The following is a 22,177-nucleotide window of genomic DNA, read 5'->3' as shown; positions in this document are numbered from 1 at the left end:
GAAACCAGTCCCACTCACAACTGTCTTAACAAACGGATACGTTTGGGCTGTATTAGAGATACGGGCTTAAAAAGGTATTAGGCCTAAAACCTCCTAAGTTAATCGCAAAACAATGGGCCAAATCCTATCCGAATAATCTTATCATAAACCCTCAAAACCAACACTGCCTCAAGCTATCTAAACCATGAAGATGGGTTCAGCCTCAGCTGGTTTAGTTTCAATCTTCAGCAATGGCTACCGGAGTCTCGGTGCTCCAGTCTCCTCCTGGCGAACGTTAGCGTCTTCTTCTTTATATAAGCATTACAAGAGGAATAGCAAGGGTGCAGTTTTGTCTTGTTTGAGTTCAAGCAAGATAGAGCTTGCTTGTTTATCTTCCGAAGTGGACGTTGCCCAAACAACGACTTCTTCTGTTAATGGGTACTTCAGCTTCTTTTTTCTTCTCCTTTTTTGTTGTCGGGTATCTGTTTTTAGAGAAAAAAATATATCTTTCGGATTGTAAATGTTAAGAAAAAGTTAGGTAACTGGAAAAATGGTTCTCTTTCTTAGTTTAAATGTTTTTTTGGTGTGTGTTTTAGTTTTTTTTATTATTATTGTCTATAGTTTCAACTATAAATTTTGAGAGTTCAAGCAAAAGGAAACTATAAATATTGATATTCCAACTCGAATCCTGTTGAGGTATTGATGATCTTTTGTTATTTGTAGTGCTACATTGAGGTTATCCTTCTTTATCGTTTTACTCATCCTTTTTATATGGTAATTCTATGTTTTGTAATTGAGATTCATTTCCCTTGCAGCTATCACAAATATGACCGGTTGCTTCCATGTCCTTCAGAAAATGGCCCACCAAGAGTTGAACACTTAGTTGTTTCAGAAGGAGGGCCTGTTCTGGAGTACATCTGTAAATCACTAGATCTTCCTCCTCTGTAAGTTATTATCCTCTATGTTTATTTTGTTTTAAACTACGTGATTTATGGTGTTATACACTGATCTTTTCATTAATAAGAACAGAGTGATACATTCAAAATTTCATTCTTTGAAGGTTTGTTGCAGATCTCATCCATTTTGGAGCAGTATATTATGCCCTTGTATGTCCACAGCCCCCTCCAAGTGCCACCCCGGAGCAAATTAGGATATTTAAAGAAGTAACAGCACCATCAGTTTTAAGTAAAAGAACATCCATTAAGGGGAAAACCGTACGGGAGGCACAGAAAACTTTCCGTATAACTCACTTTGAGCAGTTTGTTGAAGCTGGAACATACTTACGTGTGCATGTACACCCGAAACGTTTTCCAAGGTGAAACACTACTATTACACTTGTTTCTTTATTTATTTTTTCATTGTAATGCTATTGAAACTTGTATATAGACCAGGTGTTATGAAATTGACTGGAAATCAAGAATCATAGCTGTGGCTGACTCCTATGTGGTTTTGGACAAACCTGCTGGTACATCTGTATGTGTCTGCTTCCTTTATTTCTTCAATTGTGATTTGAACTTAGCAAAGTTATTCTATTAATGCATGCCCAAATCCGATATTTTCAAATTTGAGGTGTGGATGAATTATAATATCTATATTCTATCTCAACTTGCTAGGTTGGAGGAACTTCAGACAATATAGAAGAAAGTTGTGCAACATTTGCTAGTCGTGCCTTGGGATTTTCCACCCCATTGAAAACTACTCATCAGATAGATAATTGCACGGAAGGCTGGTATTGTATCTTGTTGATGTTACATTGCTTGTGGTTGATTATAGCCTTTTCTTTCTTATTATTTTATTTCCGTTGTTTGTTGGTATGCTAAGTAATAACTAGTAATTTACTTGCAGTGTTGTATTAGCTAGGACTAAGGAGTATTGCTCAATTTTTCATGGAAAAATCAGAGTAAGTTTCTAATAGGTTTGTATAATTTGAGAAAGGTAGTTATATCTGATAGCTTTAACTTGTAAACATAGCTGATATTTCTGTGAAGTCATGTTTTATCAAAGTAAATAGATTAATTAATTAACTATCTATGAATGAGTATAAGGTTTAATTTAGCAAATGGATATTTGTTCACTTTGTTCTAGTCTGTTTGCTTGTCTGTGTTGCACTGACGCTTTCTGGTTTTATCACAACAGGAGAAAAAGGTAAAGAAACTATATCTTGCTCTCACAGCTGCACCTGTACCAATTGGAATAATAACACACTATATGCGTCCAATCAATGTTGCTCCTAGACTCATCTCAGAGGGTAATGCTGTCTCCTAATCATTTTGATTATGCTATTTAATATCTCAATCAAACCCGAAAGACTCTAAGAATGAGGAAAAAACATGGAACATAAAAGATGTAGCCCTCTCCATATTGCTTCTGTCTGACCAAATGATGTCTCACTCACTCTTTTCCCCTCTTTCTATTCATGAATTGATATGAATGCCAAGTCCTGTTTTAAAAGCTACTTGATTTGTAGAAATTAATCGCATTACAGTTGAAGGCTTTTCATTGGATGTGTGATGTTTTTTTTTTGCTGTTGTTGTTTATTACATGTTTTCTGCAATTACATGGAGATTTCAACCCCCTCCACTAATTTGCTCGAGTAATTTTTACATTGTCTTCTCAGAAGTTCTTTTGGTCGTTAGCATTTTCTTTCTGTCCTGTTTCAACATTTCTAATATTGGTTAAAGCCTGGAGTTTATATGACTTGCAGATTTTATTAAAGGATGGTACTTGTGTAAACTTGAGGTTATGGAATGCAAGGAGGTTCCCTGGCCAGATCCTGTCATTCAACAAAAGTACTGTATTGAGGACTTTGAGTGGCCCTCGAAAGATCGTGCTTATGAGTGTAAAATAAACCTTTTGACTGGTCGGACTCATCAGGTTATTAAGTTATTTCTTTCTGTAGTCTTCCAAGTTTACATGATATGCAGTCTAAGCTATTTGTTTCTTTCATAGCATCATTTTTCCTGGTTTATGGTGGCGTTCGAAAGGTAACTGCTGTAATTTATTGACATATGTCTAGTAGCATGCTTTTCCTTTTAGAGATGACTACTGGTTCCTAATATTAAGCAAATATTTTGTCTAGATTATGGTGAGCTTTAGAAAATCTAAAAAACCTAAAGCTAGGGGAAATGGATTTTGTTGATTCCTGATAATTCAGATATAATTAGAGTTGTTTCTGAACTGCTCTAAGTCCATTTCTGCATCCCTCGGCCTTCATTTAGGTGCTAGTTTTTTGTACTTCAATTAATAGAGAGGAGCAGAAAAGAACAAAGCTCAATGTGAATTTTCATAGTATTGGCAATAGGAATGGATTTTTATAACTACTCATCATTTGATGCAGGTTCGTGCACAACTGGCTGCCTGTGGGGCACCAATAGTGGGCGACTCGATGTACATGCCAGCTGCTATTGCAGAGATGGCAAACCCTGGGCTTAACCCATTTGGTAAATACAAAAAGTACACTACTGAGAGTGATAAAGAAATGGCTGTCACAAAGTGGTTTGCCCGGTTTGGGAAAGAGCCAAAGGTTGCCATTGGTCTGCAAGCTTGTCAAATTTCATGGGATGATGGTGAGCACTTTTATGAAGCCAGATCTCCCTGGTGGAGATCTGGAATGGCTTAAATTGTATACGATGGGACAAGGATAATCAGTCATTTTAAGGTACATGCCTCGTGTTAATCTTTTTGTGAAGGTCTCATTTCTGTTTACAAAGGGACCCTACAATTTTAGTAACCAGCATAAAGGTAAAGTCTATAGATGGAGTAAGGCAGATGATCATTGTTTAAGTAAGGAGTTCCTGCAATATATAATCTTTGTTTCTCCTTCTGAAGTTTTGCAGGGTCACGTGGCAGTTTCAATTTGTAGATGTTTCCAGTTAGAAAGGCCCTCTTTGGCTCATTTTGAATTGCTAGATCCTCCATTTCCCTTTTCTCTTGGGTTGTGATTTTTCTTGTAACCTTTGTAGTGGTTGTAAGTGAGATATGGTTGAGGTTGTTTCCAAATAGTTGAGCACTAAATAGTTAAAAATTTAATTTATTAGTCTCTTGCAGCTTCAGTCTTGCCATCTAAATTTAATTTAATAATCAACTACAATTTTATTCTCTGAAGTTCAAATATGCTACAGCATGTAATTAATCTACACCCCAGCTTCCCTTAATTATTTAAGTAAATTCACTAATAAAGCTCATAAGAAAGTTCTTGAACTGGTTGATGGCTTAACAGGAAAAAGGCTTTAGCCTTGCCCCATGAGCCTGAACTTTCAAAAGAAAAGATTTTTTATTTCCAAGATAAAACTTCCACTGCAACCATTTTGATTGGCCTGAACTTATACATCTCCTCATTTATGATTGATGCTCATAATATGCATGTAGTATTGGAATTTCACTGCATCATATCTACACGGATCAAAAAGAAAAATGCTCTGGAATTCCAAAGGCAATTACTTCCAATTCCAAACAAAACTTGTATGACATTCATGCATATGAAATGTACTTGGAGGTCGAACACATAAAAATAAACTATCATTTCATCCATAACAACACGAAAAAATTAGAATCCTTTACAAACTTGGTGGAGCCAATAATATGAATTAGCAAAACTTTCCACCAAACACAACCCAATACAAACTACCAGCCCATCTGGATCATTCATTTTGTGTCCAAGTTATCACCCAAAGCTAATTTACTTTTACCGTTTTGTAAAATAAATATGTTTTTCTAATTTACACAAGCTTTTTGGTCCAAATTCCTGCACTTCTTTCTGGTCTTAATGACCACTGAAAGGAAGGTAAAAGCCACAAAAATCTTATTACATGCAGATCTCTCTTTATATTTGAAGTTGTGTGGAGGAACCCATTTGAGTATATGCAGCCCTGGTCTTTGATGTTCGTGAAGATTTTGAGGATGAAGACGTCTTCTTTTTTCGCTTTTGTTTCTTAGGAATATCTGGGAGATCCGTGCAAGAGAGGTTTGTCATCATCTCCGTTGCAGGTTGGCATCCCATTGATTGCTCAAAATCTGTTTATTAAATAATGAAACACCCCATCAGAAGACGTGTATATATCTATAGCAGTGTAAAGATCCATTAAAATTATTGAAAGGGACCACCAAAATGATCTCTAGTTAGGACTAGTAGCATATAGGGTTCCCCTAGATATGGAAGTTTTTGTCCCGTGACAGAAGAGCCAAGGGAGCAAATAATTTCAAAATCTTTTCTCCATGTCTTGGAAAACTTAGCTTCAATATAATGGAGATATATAAAACATTTCCCCCTTGTCCATCTTACCCGTGAAATGGCCCTATTTCTATTGTTTTACTCTTATTAAGAATTCTCCACATGGTATCTGACAATGCTTTAGGGATGATGGATGCATGGTTTTCAAGTATAAATAAAATAAAATAAAATAATTCCTAATATTATTCTCTGTATGTATAGCATACTCTCGACTACTATTTTATTTCATCTAAATCATGCACGCATATTAGCATATCAAATAAAAACAAGGTAAAATTGAGAGAAAACATGCCTTGAGAAGACCATGTAGGATTAGAATCTCTGGAGTTACCAATTGATGTTGCTGTGAAATCAGGGTCTGTCTTGAATTCATTCATCTGCAATAAAGGTCCATGCCAAGGCAACACAGTTAAAGAGATAAACACAAACGGACTTACAACTTACTTGAATGTTAAATCAAATATGGAACAAAGTGGAGATAACATTACCCAACTGGGTGCAGTGCCAGAAGAGCCATCCCAACCAATGTGAGTCACATGTTTAACATCTGTCGGATACCCAATTTCCATCTCTCGTTCCTTCACAACTACAAACAACAAAATACCCCTTTCCCACTTCAGCTCCAAAGCAATCAAAACACAACACTAACCCAGGAAACATGCTCAAATACATACATTTGTGGAATGAATGTATAAAGAAAGAGACAGAAAGGGGCCTTACCAAAGATTTGGGAAATGAATTTGAAACTTTTGTAGATCCCTTTCATCTTGGTAACCATGATGGTGTTGACTAGGAATACAATGGAGCAACTGGTTCAAAGAATGATTGATTGTTGAAGGAACCTCTAGAAAAATGAGAAATGGGAAGAGATTGGACTTTTGCCTGCTGAAAAGTAGTTGTACTTGACATGAAGTTTGTTGCTTTAACTTTTATATATATATATATATATATATATATATATAGAAATACAAAAAAACAAAAAGTTGCTGCGTATCAGAGGAGTAATTACATGTGATTGAGGGACTATATTACCCGTGAAACAAGGTTGGTATCTATCCTTGGAACTAAAGCAAATTATGATAATAAATAGATGAAAGATAGATCGTTTAGGTGTAAAAATAAACAACTTTAATGTACCTATAAATTTCCCCCCATCTTCTCCAAGCATTGATGCAAGGTTCCATTCTTCATCTTGTTTGTATCACTTTTTTTTTAACAAACGGATAAACATAAAAAAAGAAAAAGAAAAAACCCAACAGAGATAACAAGGAAGAGAAAGGGAAAGGCAATGCAGATGGCGGCTTCAAGGGAAAGAAGATAAGAAAGAGGGTTCTAAAGGGACTAGAAGAGATAGTGGAAGGGCATGAAATGAAACTAAATAAGAACCTCCCAAAATGAAAGGTGAGATAATATGGGCCTTGACAGACAAATAAAACAACAAAGAATCGAGTCACGACATAAAAAAATCGGGTGGTGGCTCTGTTTGTTTGGTTAAAAAGCACAAGATTGAGACTTGAGACAGTATTTGTTGTTGCTACTTTATATGTATTTTTAAGGCTACTCCGTCAAAGTTAATAAGATACTCTTTTAAGTTGGGGCAAAAAACCAGAAGATATGGGAGAAGGACAAAAAAGATATAATGCCTTTCTTTTGCCCACCAAATGTTGCAGTTTGGACATATCCTGTTCAATTTCGTTTAATCTTCCTTGAAAAAAATTTTTCATTTTCCCTTTTTTTCTTTCACCTTATTACTGCTACACTGTTAATTCTCGATGGAAATCAAAAGTCAAAGACCAAAAGGAATCATTCATTCCTTTTAATTGGTTCATTAACATAAACGTATCTTTCCATAATTGTCAATCAATTATAATGGATTTTTCATGACCCCCACATGGATACTCATCATCTCTTTAAAATATTTTCTGGCAATGAATCTGATTTTAACAATGTCTTCCTCCTAGGGTATTATAATATTATAACTGCTTTGACCAACATCATCTTGGAATCTGATACAGCTAAATTTCCTAAGCATTTCTTTGGAAACCACACAATATCTTTGAAATGTAATTGGTTGTTGTAGCCACGTTTGGAGCAGCTGTCTTTTGGAATAAAACACAGCTTTAGTACTTGGTTTCCAATCCTTCTCAGCTTTAAAAGACAAAGGGCGAATTTGAATATGCCTTGGGTTTTTTTGTACAAAGTAGAATACTCAGCAAATCTCTCTCTTAAGTTCAACGAAACTAAGGTTAATTTATAAGTAAAAGGTTACCATCAAATTTAGTTTAGTGAATTGAGTAAGACAATAGCAACTTCTTATTACCCTTGCTTCAAAGCAATCGATTAGTTAATGAACTAAAACTTGATGCAAACCTTAAATTCGTGTCCGTTTTAGCCAAACTATTACAGCGAAAGGGTTGGTGGACGACTTTCATTTATTAAAAAAAAAAAAAAAAACTCGAGTCGCAGTGAATATATTTACAGCCATTCTTTAAAAGTCACCCCTGTAGATTTCAACCAAGATCCTCCCTGTATGAGCTCAGCCACAGTGAACTTTTTGGCCTCTTTGGCGCTAGTAATGACATGAAAGCCTGGCCATTTCACTCTCTTGCTAGTGTCGGCTCCTGGTCCCCTGTTCATGTACTCCCCGTAGTACAATGTCTTCAAAGCGAAATCCCCACTCCAAACCGACCAACCTGAAGGGTCAATATGGTCACCAATGAAGGATTGCATCACAACAGTTCGTGAATACTGAATACTCCTTCCAGGGCCGACCTAAATATGACTTGATGAAGCCTTTAATATTACAGTTTTGGATCGAAGTCCCAGTGTTTTGGTTTGGGTCTAATCTTCCTTGGGCCGTGACCATATTTGATTGTGAGTTCATGGTTTCCGGGCCACGAGTTTGCAGTTCTGGAACACCACAGCTGCATTGCCAAATATGAAGTCCACCGTGCCGGTAACGTAGGAATCCCTGTAGAACTGGCGGTTGGAGTGGGCGTAAAGAGTGTCTTGGTAAGCATCGGTTTATAACAGATTGATAGGCTCCAACTCGGATGGCCACAGCTTGATGCTTTTGTGGCCCAGCTGTGTTTTGGAATCATATGTCTTGGGCCATAAATCCATCACCAACAGCCACTGCATTATTGAAAGCAAGTAAACCATACTGTTGAAAGGAATATGTATGCATTAAGATGTATTTTAAGGTAAAGATGTTTACCGACGGAGGCTGATTTGAAGGTTGTGGATCCATCAATGACATTTAGGCTACCGGTGATAATCGTCGAGTTCATGCCATCACCAACAATCATCAAATTCTTCTTGTTTGTTCCAATCTCGACGTTTTCTTTGTAAGTACCCTTTTTCACATGAATTATGTACCTGGTCTTGCTTTTATCTGGTGTGTTGGAAATTGGCCATCCATGCTGCTGTTATGTTTTTGTTGAGTGCATAGGCTTGTATGCATGCTGCATGCTGCAGCAACATGTTGACTGTTGTAGTTGCAATTTAGTTTAGTTTGGTTGAAAATGAACTTAGTTATTGATGTTTTGATGGGTTTAGGTGGTGATTGAGCTGATAATTCAACTTATTGATGTGTACAAGTAATGCTTAGCAAGTCCCTAGGCTACTAAGTGGGAGTAGGTAGTATTTGGTAATGTGTTTTATCTATAAATGTATTGTTTTTTTAATTGAATGAATGAGCTAAATGAGCTGAAGCCATAGCTCCCTTGCTACACATTTGTGAGCAAGTAAAAATACTGTCTTGTTCTGTCCTATATTTCTTCCTCTGCTCCGTTCCTCTGCTGTCAAAAATCCCCAACAATAGCTAAAAGCTTGAACTTCAAGCATTTTTCCTTCATATTTTATCCGGGTATAATACGTTCTTCTTTGGTGCTCTGTTTGAAATTCTTACTTTACCGGTTAAAGTGTGTCAAAACCCAACAATTGGTATCTAGAGTTGCATTCTTAAGGGACTGTTCTAGCAAACTTTAAAAAAAACGATGGCTTCATCAAAGCTTCTCACCATTGCACCACCGGTCTCCAATGGAGAAGGCTATCACATATGGGTGGTTAAAATTAAGACACCAAAACAAGCCTGGGATAGACTGAAGGAGGAGTTTCAAGGAAAGAATGTGAGCTTTCCAATGTCCAAGCCGCAAGCTTAGCAAGATGTCAAAGCGCAAGCTTAGCAAGAAGTGATAGTTGCGAGCCTATTGAAGACACCAACCGAAGACAAGAAGCCAAAGTGCGAGCACATCAAAGGTGTATGGTTGCAAGCAACAAAGTTGAAGACACTGTTGAAGACAGAAGCAAAAAGCGAGCTCATCAAAGGTGTATAGTTGCGAGCAGCAAAATGCAAGCCCGAGTGGGTGCAAGCCAAAAATGGCAGACTGAAGCCAAAAATGGCAGACTGAAGGCAAGCAAACTATACTTGCAAGCTGTTTATGCAAGAAGAAGCAGGACTGTAATAGGGAACAAGGCAAGATGTGTTGTCAACCAAGGCTGTGAAGGAGGAGAAGACTCCATTTGCCAAGGTTGAAAATGAAGTGCTTGTGCAGGGTCAGCTTGAAAGAAAGCATCTAAGGACTGCCAAGTTCAAAAACTTGATGAATGAATGACATTTGCAGCATGGAGTCCAAGGAGGAGTGTTGGAAATTGGCCATCCATGCTGCTGTTATGTTTTTGTTGAGTGCATACGGCTTGTATACATGCTACATGCTGCAGCAACATGTTGACTATTGTAGTTGCAATTTAGTTTAGTTTGGTTGAAAATGAACTTAGTTATTGATGTTTTGATGGGTTTAGGTGATGATTGAGCTGATAATTTAGCTTATTGATGTGTACAAGTAATGCTTAGCAAGTCCCTAGGCTACTAAGTGGGAGTAGGTAGTATTTGGTAATGTGTTTTATCTATAAATGTATTGTTTTTCTAATTGAATGAATGAGCTAAATGAGCTGAAGCCATAGCTCCCTTGCTGCACATTTGTGAGCAAGTAAAAATACTGTCTTGTTCTGTCCTGTATTTCTTCCTCTGCTCCGTTCCTCTGCTGTCAAAAATCCCCAACAATAGCTAAAGGCTTGAACTTCAAGCATTTTTCCTTCATATTTTATCCGGGTATAATACGTTGCTGCTGGTGCTCTGTTTGAAATTCTTACTTTACCCGGTTAAAGTGTGTCAAAAACCCAACATGGTGCCGCTGCCACTGCTTCTCCTAGGGTCTTGTAGTTGCCACTCCCATCCTTAGCCACCACAACGTCGGCCTTGATTTCATTAGGCAAAGCCTGTAAAAGCTTTCGATCCTTGCTGCTGAGCCATGATGGAAACCCACCGATCAATGGGTCGTCATCGAATTCTGTCTTCGTAGGAGAAACGGAAACCAAAATGGCCAGGGAAGTTCTTGCTCTCGATATAAGGTCGCTGAGCCCTGGCTCCATAAGGGTCCTCACTGACCCTTGTAACCCATCCAAGCACGTCACATGGTTTGTCAGCACGCTGCTTAGCCACGCCTGAGCATTGGAATGCCAATTAACATCTTGTTTTTCAACACCAACCATAGAATCCATGATCCTGTCCCTGGATAACTCCACCAACTCCAGACAATCAGCCAAACTCGCTTGCTCCCTACTATTATTGATTCCATCGTTGAAGTTGCGAGCCTGGTTGATGACATTTTGCATATCAGAAGCAGATCGCTCTAAGAAAGCATGTAGCAGATCAACACCCTTCTTTCTCACGGTTGTCTTTGAGGCTACTTCAGAGAGCAAGGCTAAACATGATTTCTGGTCAACAGCTCTCTCACAATATTTATATGGATGATTAGCATCGAAGGAGCTGAATCTTACTAAATGGATTGCAACCAGGGCAGCTAAGCATATTAGAAGTACCAATGTGAAAATTAGGGGGCAATCCCTGCTGTAAGAACCTCTTGGTCTGTCTAGTAAAGGCTGTCGGATATTAGCCATGGTATTTAAGTAAGCTTGATATGCTTAACTGCAGTAGTAGCTAGGCTCTTTTTCGCTACATAATCCTTAAATAAGCAAGGGAATCCAGTACGGGATTTTCTTAATCACAACATTGAAGTAAAGCACATAAGGGGATAATGTATGAAACAGTTACACATGGATAATAATAAAAAAGGTAAATAATTAACACCATGAATGAAGATGGAAGTTATCATTACCCAGGATTTGAGTCTTGAGATGATCAAGTTTTCTCAGTGGATCATTTGTCAACTTTGGAAAACTGGGACATTTGTAACCATGCTTTAGGCTGTTCTTTTTCTCTGGGTCCCTCAATGTTTAAGCGGCAACATTATAGCTAAGGCTATTTGGCTCAGGAATAAGCTCGAACCTTTTGTTCCTTCAACTAAATCTAAACATTAAACCTCTCTCATTTTTATCTTTAATTATTGACAACTTTCCGAATGCTTGAAACATGCATCTGAAAACTGTTGAATGGTTATGAAATTGCTACATGTTCAAATGGTTCATAAATACACGAGGAGTGCTCGAAGACATTGCATAAGGTGCATATCATTATCTTATACATATTCGGCTGAGACAAGATTTTAATACGGAAACACACCCAATACTTTTAAAAACATAAATATAATCAAATTGGAACAAAAACAATACTTACTAAAGAGTACAAAATGAAGCACATATGTATGTGAATGCTTAGTTATTGAGCAATGACTTCGGAAAAGCAAGGGATCATGATGGCACTGTCTGCCACTTTAGAATCCAAGTGGAGGATTTTAGATCCGCTTATAATGTGAGCCATCATGGAATTGCTAAATATCACCATTCAATCACTTCACCTATTCTACTTACCTTTGTTTACCATTCTTTTTTTTTTAAATAAAAATTTATTATTGTCCTTTTTATTTTACACTTCTTCATCTTTTCTTCCTAGAACTTTGTCTAAGTTTAAACATTGGGAACAACTTAACGTATTTTAAAAACTTAAATTTACATCAACTTATACTAGTCTATGCTTCTCGGTTCTTATCTTTCAACTCGAAAAGGACATTGATATTTGCTTTAATCTCGCTGTTTCTTTACAATACCTAGAGAGTTGTTTACTCTTAGCCCATCCCAAACAATTACCCATTCGAAATGGTCCATGAACAAATAAATCAAAATGGCCCAACTAGCTTTTCAAAGGATCCCATCTGACTAATCCATCCATAAACTAGGTTTAGTACTTGAATGCGGAGTAAGCAGTCACCTTGAGCAGGAAACGTTTAAGCTTAAAACGCGAATACGGATATTGCAATCTCTTATTATATTAAACCGAAATAACAATGCAGGCAGGCAGCCTTTGATGTAAACTACAACTTTAGCAATCCAAGGAGGAGGATAAATGCAGACAACAATGAATATAACGATACTAAAGGAACAAATTGATCAGTGATTATAGAGTTTTATCCAAGAAATGTATGTTGAACAATAAATGATTGAATGGGAAAAAGAACCATTCATCCATAGTTCAGGCGGAATATGTCATTCTGCACGTAGAAGTTTCCTTCAAGCATGGGGATTAGATGAAACATCTGTTATACCATTAAAAATTAGAGACTAAAATTGTATTAATTAAGAATGAGAACCAAGCTTTGAGTAAGAAATACCTAACCTGGCTGAACCGTAAATGGTGCTCCTCTCCAGACAACTGGAGACTGCCACTGATGAAGACGACAATGCCGCCAGAGAAAGAAGGTTGCGAATCAATGGTGCTGATTACATGTCGGCATTGATCAAATGGAAGACTGATAAGCTTAGCAGTGATGTCCTCAACACCTTGTATCTTATGGCCCTCAAAGGTCAACGTGGAGGAAGGCTTGTAGAGAGAAGACAATGCAGGCCGATCATTATCAAAGAGATGGTAGTAATGATCCACAAATGCCTTCCCCACCAAATCAATTTGTTCTTCCATTTGTTATGATCTCTCAATAATACTCAAAAGGTTCCCTCCTTCTCGAGAGTCACCATGCCATGCGAATATAAGGTTGGATGAATATATGACATTAAGAGAATAACATGCGAACTAAGCTAAGCAACCAAAAGGGACTGTCTCCCGGGTTACCATTTAGATGACTATAGTACCCCATATTCATTTGCCTTCAGCTTAAAAGGGTAGAGATTTCCTCCAACTAGATGAGGGGTGCGATTGTAATTGTAAGATGAGGAATTCGCTGCCTGCAATTATACGCAAAGTTTGATTGGATGGAGGATTGAAACCACAGTTCAGAGCCTTTACTAGCCGTCCAAATGACTCAACAGCTACCTTTTTGTGATGTATAAATGCCCTGTATGGTCGTGAGTGACTCAGCAGCAATCTCTTTTAGTAAAAGTTTGAAAAAAAAAAAAGAAAGAAAAAGAACACCTTAAGAAAGTGAAGTAGGAGGTGGGCCGAAAGTTTGGAATATATTTTTCTTTTCTTTCCCCCTGAGAAACTTATCCTCTTTAGAACCGATTCCAAATGCCAGAAACTGGACCAAAGAGAGTTTCATTGGATACCATATCTACACTTAGCCAGTGGTCCAAATCTCCATAATCAGCTAAATCAGTGTAATAGGCGCGAGTATTTAGATCCCTATCATAGAAGTGAAACTACTTAAATACTTAGTTCAGTTTTTTGGTATGAAACAGGAATTTAAATTGCGGACGCGGCCGCGTTTTCGGTCGCATTGCATTTGTCGCAGTTGCGGACATAACGAATGCTATTGCGGTCACTGCGGGTATCGTGATCGTGAATTTTTTTAAAAATTCACACAACTTATTGTAAAACAATAATAGCGGTTTCAGCAATAACGATTTCGGACGGTGCCGGTGCCGCTACCGTTATATAACGGCCGCTATAGCGATATCAGACCGCTATTTAAATCCCTAAATATATAGAATTTTTTACCTGAAGAACAAGGTCCAACAACCAAATATACCCAAGGAGCTAATTTGGTTTGGAAAAGTCATCAACAAGGGAGCCCTCGGAAAATACTTTGAATCTATTGGGGCTATAGGTTTTCTAATAATCAACGGTATGAAATTCATGGTTTTTCACATTAATCAATTCATGGTTTTTCACATTAATCAATCAGCTGATGTGTTCTCGTTTCTGAAGCACTGAACAAGTATCTAGTCAACAAAAATCATTCTTCTTCAGCCTCTCAATAGACAGAAAACATAGCATGATCCCCAAAATAACTCGAAGAATTCAGGATCATGAGTTACTAAACAAAAAAAGAAACCAGCATTTCAACCAGGAAGAAATAACACGAAATGTGTGTTCTTTTATGCCCTGGCCAATCTGAACACCCATAAGTATGAGCCATGAAAAAGGAATTTTCCCACTGCTCGTCTTAAGCAGTTTGCTGGCGTGCATGCAAGGAGTTTGCTACATGGAGCATAAGCCATATAAAACCCATCCATGTTTAATGTGCAGTCAACGGTTTACTGCTCTAGATGTGACTCTATTGATCAAGAACATCAACTTCTACACGTGACTGACATAAGACTGCTAACTTGTATGATACAAAACATCAGGAACTAGGACATAAACAAATCCTAAGAACCATGGCAAGTAAAAGGTGTCCAAGGCTTGAATTCAACTTGGACATTAAAGTTTGGTTTAGAGAATCCTGCACCGATACCACCAAACACAGATATGATTAGTATCTTTCCAAATAAAAACTATGGTTCTCATATGTCTACAGGATTCCTTTGCAGTTTAGGATATGAAATCCTACAAGACATTTTCCAATCTATGCTTCGGCAGATACTTAAAGCGTCACTAATATCAATTACAAAGATTAGATTAGTATTTTTGGTGCACGAAATTGGAGGTGTAAGCAGAGAACAAAGAAAAGGCAAACGTAGACATGTATAAGTAGATAACTAAGCAAGGGCGGCAAATTTTATTTCTCCACAAGATTTTATCCCATGCATGTAAGCCTTCATTTCTAAACCCAGAGACTGAAACGAGGGTTAGCGAAACCATCAATGCTAAACATGTAAAGCCTAACGCAGCATAGAAACAGAAATAAGTGGACGCATAATGTGGAACGCTATGATTAAAGCATGCAAATTGATTTTTCAAGCAAAGATGTCAACTTCTAACAAAATAATGTTCTATAAGCCAAAAATTCCAAGCAAAGTTATACAATTTAAGTATCTAAATTTGTATCGATTTGCCAACTAAAACCTCCATGTTAAAACCATAATTATAGTAACCGGGAAAACAAAAAATGATAATCCCTTTAATTCCAACTGGAAGGCCAGAACCCATGAATCCCATACCCGGTCTTCCAATTGTCCAACAAAATCACTTTCTTCACTGCCCAGAAGGAAACTAAAAGCGTAAAAAGCATCGCCAAGCGTTTGGCTGTTGCATCCTTAACATAGACAAGGACATGGGTCACGAATGCTAGCAATAACCCCACAACAGTATACAGAAAACCAACCGCGAACCCTTCCGCTCCAAGCTGCATTCCTGACCCTTGGTAAAAGAAAACCAATTTGTTTGGATCGTTCCTATCCACCAAAAACATGGGCATTTTCCTTATTATATTATGCATTGCACCGGAAACACTGAAGAAATAAACAAAAACGGCACCGGAAAGCCAAATTTTGGGATCGTGTAAGAGGGTTTCGCCAGCGAAGATCCTTTTGGCGACCAAGGGTAAACAGAGTAACAAAAGGGCAGTGATGAGACCCAGTTGCATTTTAGAAAGAGCGGGAGGGCGATGGATGGGACCCACGGTGAGTTTAGTTCTGTACTGGACGAACTCGGCCATTGACTCTGCCAAACGGGAGAAATCGCCCTGGTCCATTACATCCGAGTCATCTTTCAAGGATTTCGCCGTGGGGCCGACGAGGCGAACGTGGGGAAGGGAGTTGACGCCGAACAGCTGAAAGGAAGATTGGGATTCGCGGAACTCGATGTCACCGAAGAAGAGCTTGGTGTTGGAGCTGTTGTGGTTGGTAATGAAAGACGAGGCGACGATTTCGAATTCCCGGCGGAGTTCCCGGAGGCGGAGTTCAGGTTTGTCGTGGAAATTGGCAGCGTCGAAGAAAATGAGAAAAGAGTAAGGGCGAGGGGTTCGGGGAGAGGTTAGGAATTTGGATACGGTTCGGTCGTCTAAGTGGATGACTCCTGATTTTGATTCGGCCTGTAGAGTTAGGAGATCGGCTACCAGCTCTGATTCCAGTCCACCTGAGGAAGCTACAACGAAGAGAGAAAGGGTAATGATCGAGAATGTGAAGAAATGATCCGCCATTTTTACTCCCTTTTTTTCCAGTTGGAATTGTTTGGTTTATGGTATATTGGTCAAGTTTATCATTCGACTGAACCGGAAGACTTTGAATTGATATTGAACTCCACCTTTACGACACCGTTTCATAACAAGATTTTTTTTTTTTTTGAAATAATCTAAAAGTTTATATATATTCTTTTCCTTCTCTCCAACAAGTGTTGAGATCAAATTTAAACCTTAGAAACAAGGTTGTTAGATAGTCTTCATGAATCTAAATGGAGATGAAAGATACTTTAATCACAAAAAATATATATCTATCTAAATGGAGGAGTAAGTTTTCGAGACCCAAACTTGAATGCTCTACATAACCTAATAATCAAATGGCCATGTGAATGTGATATATGCACTACCTATATCTATTACTTAAATCCAGAAATCAATCGCTTGTATGTACCCTTGTCAGGTTTAAATCCCATCTTCAACATTTCATCATGAATTTTCATAGCTTTTCTCATTTCCTTCATGCGGCAGAGCTCACAGATCATGATCGTAAAACTTGCACTATTAACCAAGTTCAACCCTGTCATATAATCAAACACCCCGACTGCTTCTTCTGCTTTCTTTTCCCTCCACAGCCCTTCAAGAATCGTGTTGTATGTCGTTACATCTAAACTTCCCTCCACTTTCACCATCTCATAATGCAATGCAACAACTTTGTCCATCTCCCTATTAAAGCAATAGTACTCCATCAGCAAACAACAAGGAACTGAATCAGGCAATAACCCTTTCTTTAGCATTAGATTCAAGAGTTCTTCAGCTTTTTTCCATTTCTTCCTCCTACACAGTGATGCTATGTATTTGGACAATTGGGAAGGACAAGGATGATGTCCTTGTTTCATGATATTCACCAACAATCCATATCCATCACCAGATTGATCTTCCTTACAAAGGACATTTGCAAATGCACAATAGCAACTGTCTTTTACCTTAATTCCCCTTTTCAACATCGTTTGATACATGTTTATCGCTTCATCTATCCTTCCGACCTGAGACATGGCCTTTAACAAAGATCCATAAGTTTCATCTTGTAATCTAATGTTCTTACCACAAGCCTTCTTAAACATCATTTCAGCTGCATGTGTCTTCCTCAAATCACAAAGCTTTTGGATGATCGAATCATTTCCGGAAAATTGGCATCTCGGAAGCAATTGCTTCTCTATCATTATCCTCGTTATCCTCTCCATCACTTCACTATCATTATATTTACAAGCCCCATCAAGTACTGAGCTATAGGTAGAAAAACTAGCATCAAGCTTTCTATTATTCATCTCATTTAATCGATGAAATGCAGCTTCAAGATCCCCATTTTTGCTATAAAAATCAACAAGAAGATCATAAATTTTAGTATTATAAATGCCCTTCTCCAGCAATTTAACCACTTTGTCAAAATTCCCATTTTTGCAAAGAATTTGAGCAACCAATGACCAAGAAAATGAATCAGGGTCGACATCTCGAATCATTGCACCTAAAAAACACCAAGCTAGTTTCACCTCATTTCCTCTCTGTAAAGCATCAAGCAGCTCATTATAAGCACTTATTGAAGGAGTAAATCCATAGCTTCTGATTTTCCTAAACACCTCAAATCCTTCCATAAAAAGACCCTTTTCTGAATAACATTTGATCAACGAACTTAAAGCAGTGGAATCAAAATTTGTACCTCTGCAAGCTTGAACCATAGAATCTGCAACTAGTGGTGGAGGATGCGACTGAATCAGGAAGTGTAAAAGGGGGTCTAGGGATGGGGAAACATCCGAGCCCAGTGAAATTCGGATAATATGGCAGTGGGAGAGGAGGTCAGGTTCAAAACCCAGATGGGTTTGGACCCAGTTGAAGAAAGAGAGAGAGAGATGGGGTTGATGTTGGGTTTTGCGGAGAATTTGGAGGAAGAGAGATGGGGTTAGTTTGGAGGAGAGGTTGAGAGTTTGAAGAAGGGGTGGCCAGTTATGTCTTTGTAAGAGAATGGATGAGACTTGGGAAACCAGCTGGGTTTGTTTGATTTGAGTTCTCCAATTAGAAGAAGAAGAAGGATGATTTGTTCTTTGCCTTGGTGTGAGGCTTGAAAAAGGTTTCATAAAACGGCGAGAGCGGCAGTGAAACTTCATTGGAGTTCAGTTTAGAGTTTACACTCTCCGTCGCTTGAGAAAGTACCGTTCTCGAGAAGCATTTTTCCCCTCAACTAGATATGTTGAATCGGGTTCGGGTAAAACTGTATCGATGGTCTTTGATGAGATGGTGAGATGATTAATGTATTAAAATAATTATTTTATTTATTTTAAATTATAATTTAATTATTTATATTTTAAATATTACTTTTAATTACTTACATTATTACATTATAACATTTTATTAACTTAGTAGTTAACAATATAAAGATAAACTGATATAGCACATTAAATCCTTATTTTAAATAAAATTTCATTTTAATTTATATAATCATCCCCATATTTTTTCGTTTTAAATAATTTAATTTTTTCTTCTATATTTTTAACTTTTCTTTTTTTTCATTTTAATTTTCTTCTACTTTTCCTGTATTTTCCTCCTTCTCTATTTCTTTTAACATAGTTTTTCTATAATTTTCATTTGTTACAACTAGTCTATATACTTAAAAAAAACATAAAAAAAACTACGTTAAAAAGAAATGAAGAATGGAGGAAAACAGAGTAGAAGCAGAAGAGAATGGGAAAAAAAGTTAAAAGAACATAAATGAAAAAAATTAAATTGCTCAAAATAAAAAAAATATAAGGACCAATTGTAGAATTTAACCTAAAATTTTTATTTGAAATGATGATTTAACATGCCACGTCAACTTATTGTTACACAATTGATGGCAATCAACAGCTCAATAATTAAAATGTTACAATACGATAACGTAAGTAATTAAAACGTAACATTTCAAACATAAATGACTAAAATGTAATCTGTGACAAATAAAAGTGACTATTTTAGTTCTAACAAAAGTTTAAAAATAGTAAAGGAAAAAAACGAAAACAAAAATGATAAAATAATTAATAAATATAAATAAATAATAATACCAAGATAAGCATTTATTTATAAAGTTAAATATTTAAACTAACTTAGATCTCATTCAAATGATATTTTAATCAATCTTTTATTTAGTTCAATTGATTTTTTATCAATTTAAACTTTTAATTTTATAGTATTGGTTGAACTAATTAAACTATAAATTATCGATTTAACTAATTTAATCTAATTTTAACACTCTTGTTCGTTTCGATTCGAGTTGAAATTAATATTTATATTATTTTTAATTAATTGATTAATGAAATTGGTGTTAGTAACCAATTCCAACTCGAATATAAGAATTAGAGAATCAACTAAAATTGTAGTTCTAAAATAACTTATATTATTATAAAAATATTTTTATTGTTATATGAGGTAAACTTTTAAAATTTAAATTTAAATTTGATCGTACAACTAAAATTTGTAGTATATATTCAATTTTATATGATAAAATTATATATAAAAATAAAAAAATGGATTATAGGTATTAAAATCCAAATTCGGTTTATATTTAAATCAGGCGTAAACTTCTACTGAAAGTTCTTTTGAGCCCCCTTTAAGTAATTAAGAAATCTTCCGCCTCAAAACCAGTAACCAAACCATGTCTAAATATCGGGTAGAATAGCAAAGAAAAATGGATTAAAGTGGTGATTGATTCGGTTGTGAAGGGTGCAATTGGGTTTAAATTAAAGGTCCAATTTGCAATGAGCAATTAAAATCCAATTTCAGCACTTGGATTTTAATGATGCCTTTAATCATGTCGCTTTTGCTTGAGTCCTGTTAAAGGAAAATAACCTTAATCTCTCAAATATTAGCAAATTTTAAAGACTTTCAGCTTCTTTCAATAATTTTTTTAGACAAATGGCATAGCTAATTCCTTTTAGGTTGCAAGTTTTGTTATTGAACAAAAGGGCTTAAAATTTGGTTTTTGTTTTTGTTCTGAAAGTTCAAAGTCCAGAAGGGCATATCGACAACACATTAGTTGTAATAACGCATCTCTGCTCAACCCCAAGGGCTTCAGGTATGGACCACAACCTGGAGTTGCAGCAACATTTACCTTTCCTTCATTTAATATTGGTTAAATTATGTAGCACTTAGAATTACTTTGCATAACATTTTTTTCTCCTCATTTTCTAAGATAATATGGACATTAAGCATAACTCGATTAAACCAAAACTCAAAGCAAAAGTCCTCCTTTTGTCCAGCGCCAGTCTTTCACACACACCATTCCACAACGGTGTAGTTTTATTTACATATAATCTTTATGGAGTCCATTCCCTGAAAATCAAACCCGCTGTCAAATATGTTCAAGCATCCACAATCTCCTCTGTTTCAGCAGAAGCAAGAACAAACTCTGGTTGTACTCTTTCAGCTTCGCTGAAGGTCCCGTCTATCGCATTTGGCTGTCCCAATGCCTTCAAGGCTAAATGTGCTGCCTTCTGCCCTGATATCATCATTGCTCCAAATGTCGGACCCTGCAAAATCAAACCAACATTTTGTTAATAACATGATTTTACTCGACAGGGAACATGTTCCCAGTCACTAAACACAAGGATAAGGATACCATTCTTGGGGCTCCGTCAATCTCTGCAACTTCCATTCCCGTAACAATCATGCCAGGCACAACCTCCCTGGTAAGTCTAACAATTGCGTCCTCGGCAGTATTCATATCCAGTGCCTTCATTCCAGGGACGCTATCGATCATCCCAATACTCTTCAATCTCTTGACTCCGGTGGCTCCAAATGGTCCGTCATGCCCACAAGAACTGACCACAACCTTGGACTCCATCACGTTTGGGTCCATGCAAGATTGTGTGTCATGGTTCATTGACACCAAAGCCCAGTTTGTAACCACACCGGCGACTCTGTTTTCCTTCACGATCAAATCCTCAGCAGCCACAGCATTGAATAGCTTCACGTTAGGCCTTGCCAAGAGCTTGCTCATGATTGTTGAGGTGAACAGAGCTGCGTGCTTGATCACTACGTAGTCTTCTTGTTCATCGTACTGGATGCCGAGCTCGTCAAGGAATCTGTGAGCCGGTTTCCGCACAACCATGGCTGAAAAGAGTTGGCCACCGAGCCATGCGCCTCCACCGGGGCTAACAGACTGTTCAATTATGGCGACACGGATGTTGGGGTTTTTGCTAATCTCGTAAGCACAGGAGAGACCTGCAGAGCCGGCGCCGACGATGATAACATCGGTGTCAGCATAGGTAATCATGTCCATCATGTAACGGCGTGTCATTTCACGAGCGACATAGGATTCTTGGATGGGTTGGAATTTAAAGGACTGCAGGTCGTAAGGAGGGGTTAAGGACATGGAAATGGTGGAGATTTGGGAGGAGGATTTAATGGGAGTAAAGCGAGAAGCTAAAGGGGTGCCATGGAAGGATGACTTGTGGTCTAAGAAGGATGGTTTGGGGGTGGAAGATAGTGAAGAGAGGGTTGTTGCCATGGCTACCATTGAATGGTGCAAAACTGTTTCTGGGGTGCTTTTGTGTGGTAAATGGAGGGGATATGATAATGAGTATTTAACTTGGGGTGTTATTTAAGCTTGTTTCCAGGGGGGAGAGAGCTGAAAATATCTGAACTGGAGCGCCGAAGCTGGATCAAAATATCTGCTCAAAAAATCTGAAAA

General features: G+C 37.4%; 6 protein-coding genes and 1 pseudogene across 11 annotated transcripts; 1 reads left to right on the top strand and 6 right to left on the bottom strand.

The window, feature by feature from the left end:
* The first annotated feature begins 112 nt into the window (after window positions 1-112).
* Window positions 113-4,031, top strand: LOC108450272 (RNA pseudouridine synthase 6, chloroplastic). 3 transcript variants are annotated; one of them, XR_001866222.2, is made up of 10 exons: window positions 113-417; window positions 795-923; window positions 1,040-1,294; window positions 1,371-1,452; window positions 1,593-1,708; window positions 1,825-1,879; window positions 2,116-2,227; window positions 2,684-2,853; window positions 3,317-3,720; window positions 3,816-4,031. XR_001866222.2 is itself a non-coding variant. In XM_017747824.2 (10 exons), the coding sequence occupies exons 1-9, from the start codon at window positions 185-187 to the stop codon at window positions 3,596-3,598; spliced, it is 1,434 nt and encodes a 477-aa protein (XP_017603313.1). In that variant the 5' UTR covers window positions 113-184; the 3' UTR covers window positions 3,599-3,637; window positions 3,816-4,031. The 3 variants fall into 3 exon arrangements, 2 of the variants coding, with proteins under 2 accessions (XP_017603313.1, XP_017603312.1); XM_017747824.2 differs by having other exon boundaries at window positions 3,317-3,637; XM_017747823.2 differs by having other exon boundaries at window positions 122-417; window positions 3,317-3,637; window positions 3,808-4,031.
* A 453-nt stretch (window positions 4,032-4,484) lies between these two features.
* LOC108452040 (CRIB domain-containing protein RIC10) lies at window positions 4,485-6,800 on the bottom strand. Of its 4 annotated transcripts, none has more exons than XM_017749772.2 (5): window positions 6,347-6,800; window positions 5,930-6,053; window positions 5,698-5,795; window positions 5,502-5,586; window positions 4,485-4,992 (listed from the first exon to the last, which is right to left on the bottom strand). In XM_017749772.2, the coding sequence occupies exons 2-5, from the start codon at window positions 5,985-5,987 to the stop codon at window positions 4,802-4,804; spliced, it is 432 nt and encodes a 143-aa protein (XP_017605261.1). In that variant the 5' UTR covers window positions 5,988-6,053; window positions 6,347-6,800; the 3' UTR covers window positions 4,485-4,801. The 4 variants fall into 4 exon arrangements, with proteins under 4 accessions (XP_017605261.1, XP_017605260.1, XP_017605259.1 ...); XM_017749771.2 differs by having other exon boundaries at window positions 5,930-6,094; window positions 6,347-6,799; XM_017749770.2 differs by having other exon boundaries at window positions 5,930-6,091; window positions 6,347-6,799.
* A 768-nt stretch (window positions 6,801-7,568) lies between these two features.
* Window positions 7,569-11,290, bottom strand: LOC108452390 (pectinesterase 2.1-like; annotated as a pseudogene).
* A 1,162-nt stretch (window positions 11,291-12,452) lies between these two features.
* Window positions 12,453-13,282, bottom strand: LOC108453545 (nuclear transport factor 2B-like). The gene is made up of 2 exons (XM_017751701.2): window positions 12,843-13,282; window positions 12,453-12,762 (listed from the first exon to the last, which is right to left on the bottom strand). Exons 1-2 carry the CDS (start codon window positions 13,140-13,142, stop codon window positions 12,688-12,690), a joined length of 375 nt encoding a protein of 124 aa, XP_017607190.1. The 5' UTR covers window positions 13,143-13,282; the 3' UTR covers window positions 12,453-12,687.
* Window positions 13,283-15,316: 2,034 nt separating this feature from the next.
* On the bottom strand, window positions 15,317-16,573 carry LOC108453544 (probable dolichyl-diphosphooligosaccharide--protein glycosyltransferase subunit 3B). Its single transcript, XM_017751699.2, has one exon. The coding sequence runs from the start codon at window positions 16,480-16,482 to the stop codon at window positions 15,463-15,465; it is 1,020 nt and encodes a 339-aa protein (XP_017607188.1). The 5' UTR covers window positions 16,483-16,573; the 3' UTR covers window positions 15,317-15,462.
* A 134-nt stretch (window positions 16,574-16,707) lies between these two features.
* Window positions 16,708-18,743, bottom strand: LOC108450996 (pentatricopeptide repeat-containing protein At4g21170). The gene is made up of 2 exons (XM_053028378.1): window positions 18,176-18,743; window positions 16,708-18,020 (listed from the first exon to the last, which is right to left on the bottom strand). Exon 2 carries the CDS (start codon window positions 17,976-17,978, stop codon window positions 16,878-16,880), a length of 1,101 nt encoding a protein of 366 aa, XP_052884338.1. The 5' UTR covers window positions 17,979-18,020; window positions 18,176-18,743; the 3' UTR covers window positions 16,708-16,877.
* Window positions 18,744-20,643: 1,900 nt separating this feature from the next.
* On the bottom strand, window positions 20,644-22,177 carry LOC108453783 (thiamine thiazole synthase 2, chloroplastic). The gene is made up of 2 exons (XM_017752077.2): window positions 21,104-22,177; window positions 20,644-21,014 (listed from the first exon to the last, which is right to left on the bottom strand). Exons 1-2 carry the CDS (start codon window positions 22,001-22,003, stop codon window positions 20,847-20,849), a joined length of 1,068 nt encoding a protein of 355 aa, XP_017607566.1. The 5' UTR covers window positions 22,004-22,177; the 3' UTR covers window positions 20,644-20,846.

This window comes from Gossypium arboreum, chromosome 5, assembly GCF_025698485.1.
Source record: "Gossypium arboreum isolate Shixiya-1 chromosome 5, ASM2569848v2, whole genome shotgun sequence".
NCBI classification, from domain to species: domain Eukaryota; kingdom Viridiplantae; phylum Streptophyta; class Magnoliopsida; order Malvales; family Malvaceae; genus Gossypium; species Gossypium arboreum.
This window is presented reverse-complemented; position numbering and strand designations above follow the sequence as displayed.

Coding starts and splice junctions, on each gene's coding strand:
- LOC108452040 (XM_017749772.2), bottom strand. CDS start 5,987: ATGGTTACCAAGATGAAAGGGATCTACAAAAGTTTCAAATTCATTTCC. Junction 5,796..5,929: donor ATTCATTTCCCAAATCTTTG/GTAAGGCCCCTT, acceptor TGTTGTTTGTAG/TTGTGAAGGAACGAGAGATG. Junction 4,993..5,501: donor TCCTACATGGTCTTCTCAAG/GCATGTTTTCTC, acceptor TTTAATAAACAG/ATTTTGAGCAATCAATGGGA.
- LOC108453545 (XM_017751701.2), bottom strand. CDS start 13,142: ATGGAAGAACAAATTGATTTGGTGGGGAAGGCATTTGTGGATCATTAC. Junction 12,763..12,842: donor ACCATTTACGGTTCAGCCAG/GTTAGGTATTTC, acceptor ATGGTATAACAG/ATGTTTCATCTAATCCCCAT.
- LOC108450996 (XM_053028378.1), bottom strand. CDS start 17,978: ATGATTCGAGATGTCGACCCTGATTCATTTTCTTGGTCATTGGTTGCT.
- LOC108453544 (XM_017751699.2), bottom strand. CDS start 16,482: ATGGCGGATCATTTCTTCACATTCTCGATCATTACCCTTTCTCTCTTC.
- LOC108450272 (XM_017747824.2), top strand. CDS start 185: ATGAAGATGGGTTCAGCCTCAGCTGGTTTAGTTTCAATCTTCAGCAAT. Junction 1,295..1,370: donor CACCCGAAACGTTTTCCAAG/GTGAAACACTAC, acceptor TATATAGACCAG/GTGTTATGAAATTGACTGGA. Junction 1,709..1,824: donor GATAATTGCACGGAAGGCTG/GTATTGTATCTT, acceptor ATTTACTTGCAG/TGTTGTATTAGCTAGGACTA.
- LOC108453783 (XM_017752077.2), bottom strand. CDS start 22,003: ATGGTAGCCATGGCAACAACCCTCTCTTCACTATCTTCCACCCCCAAA. Junction 21,015..21,103: donor TTGACGGAGCCCCAAGAATG/GTATCCTTATCC, acceptor TTGATTTTGCAG/GGTCCGACATTTGGAGCAAT.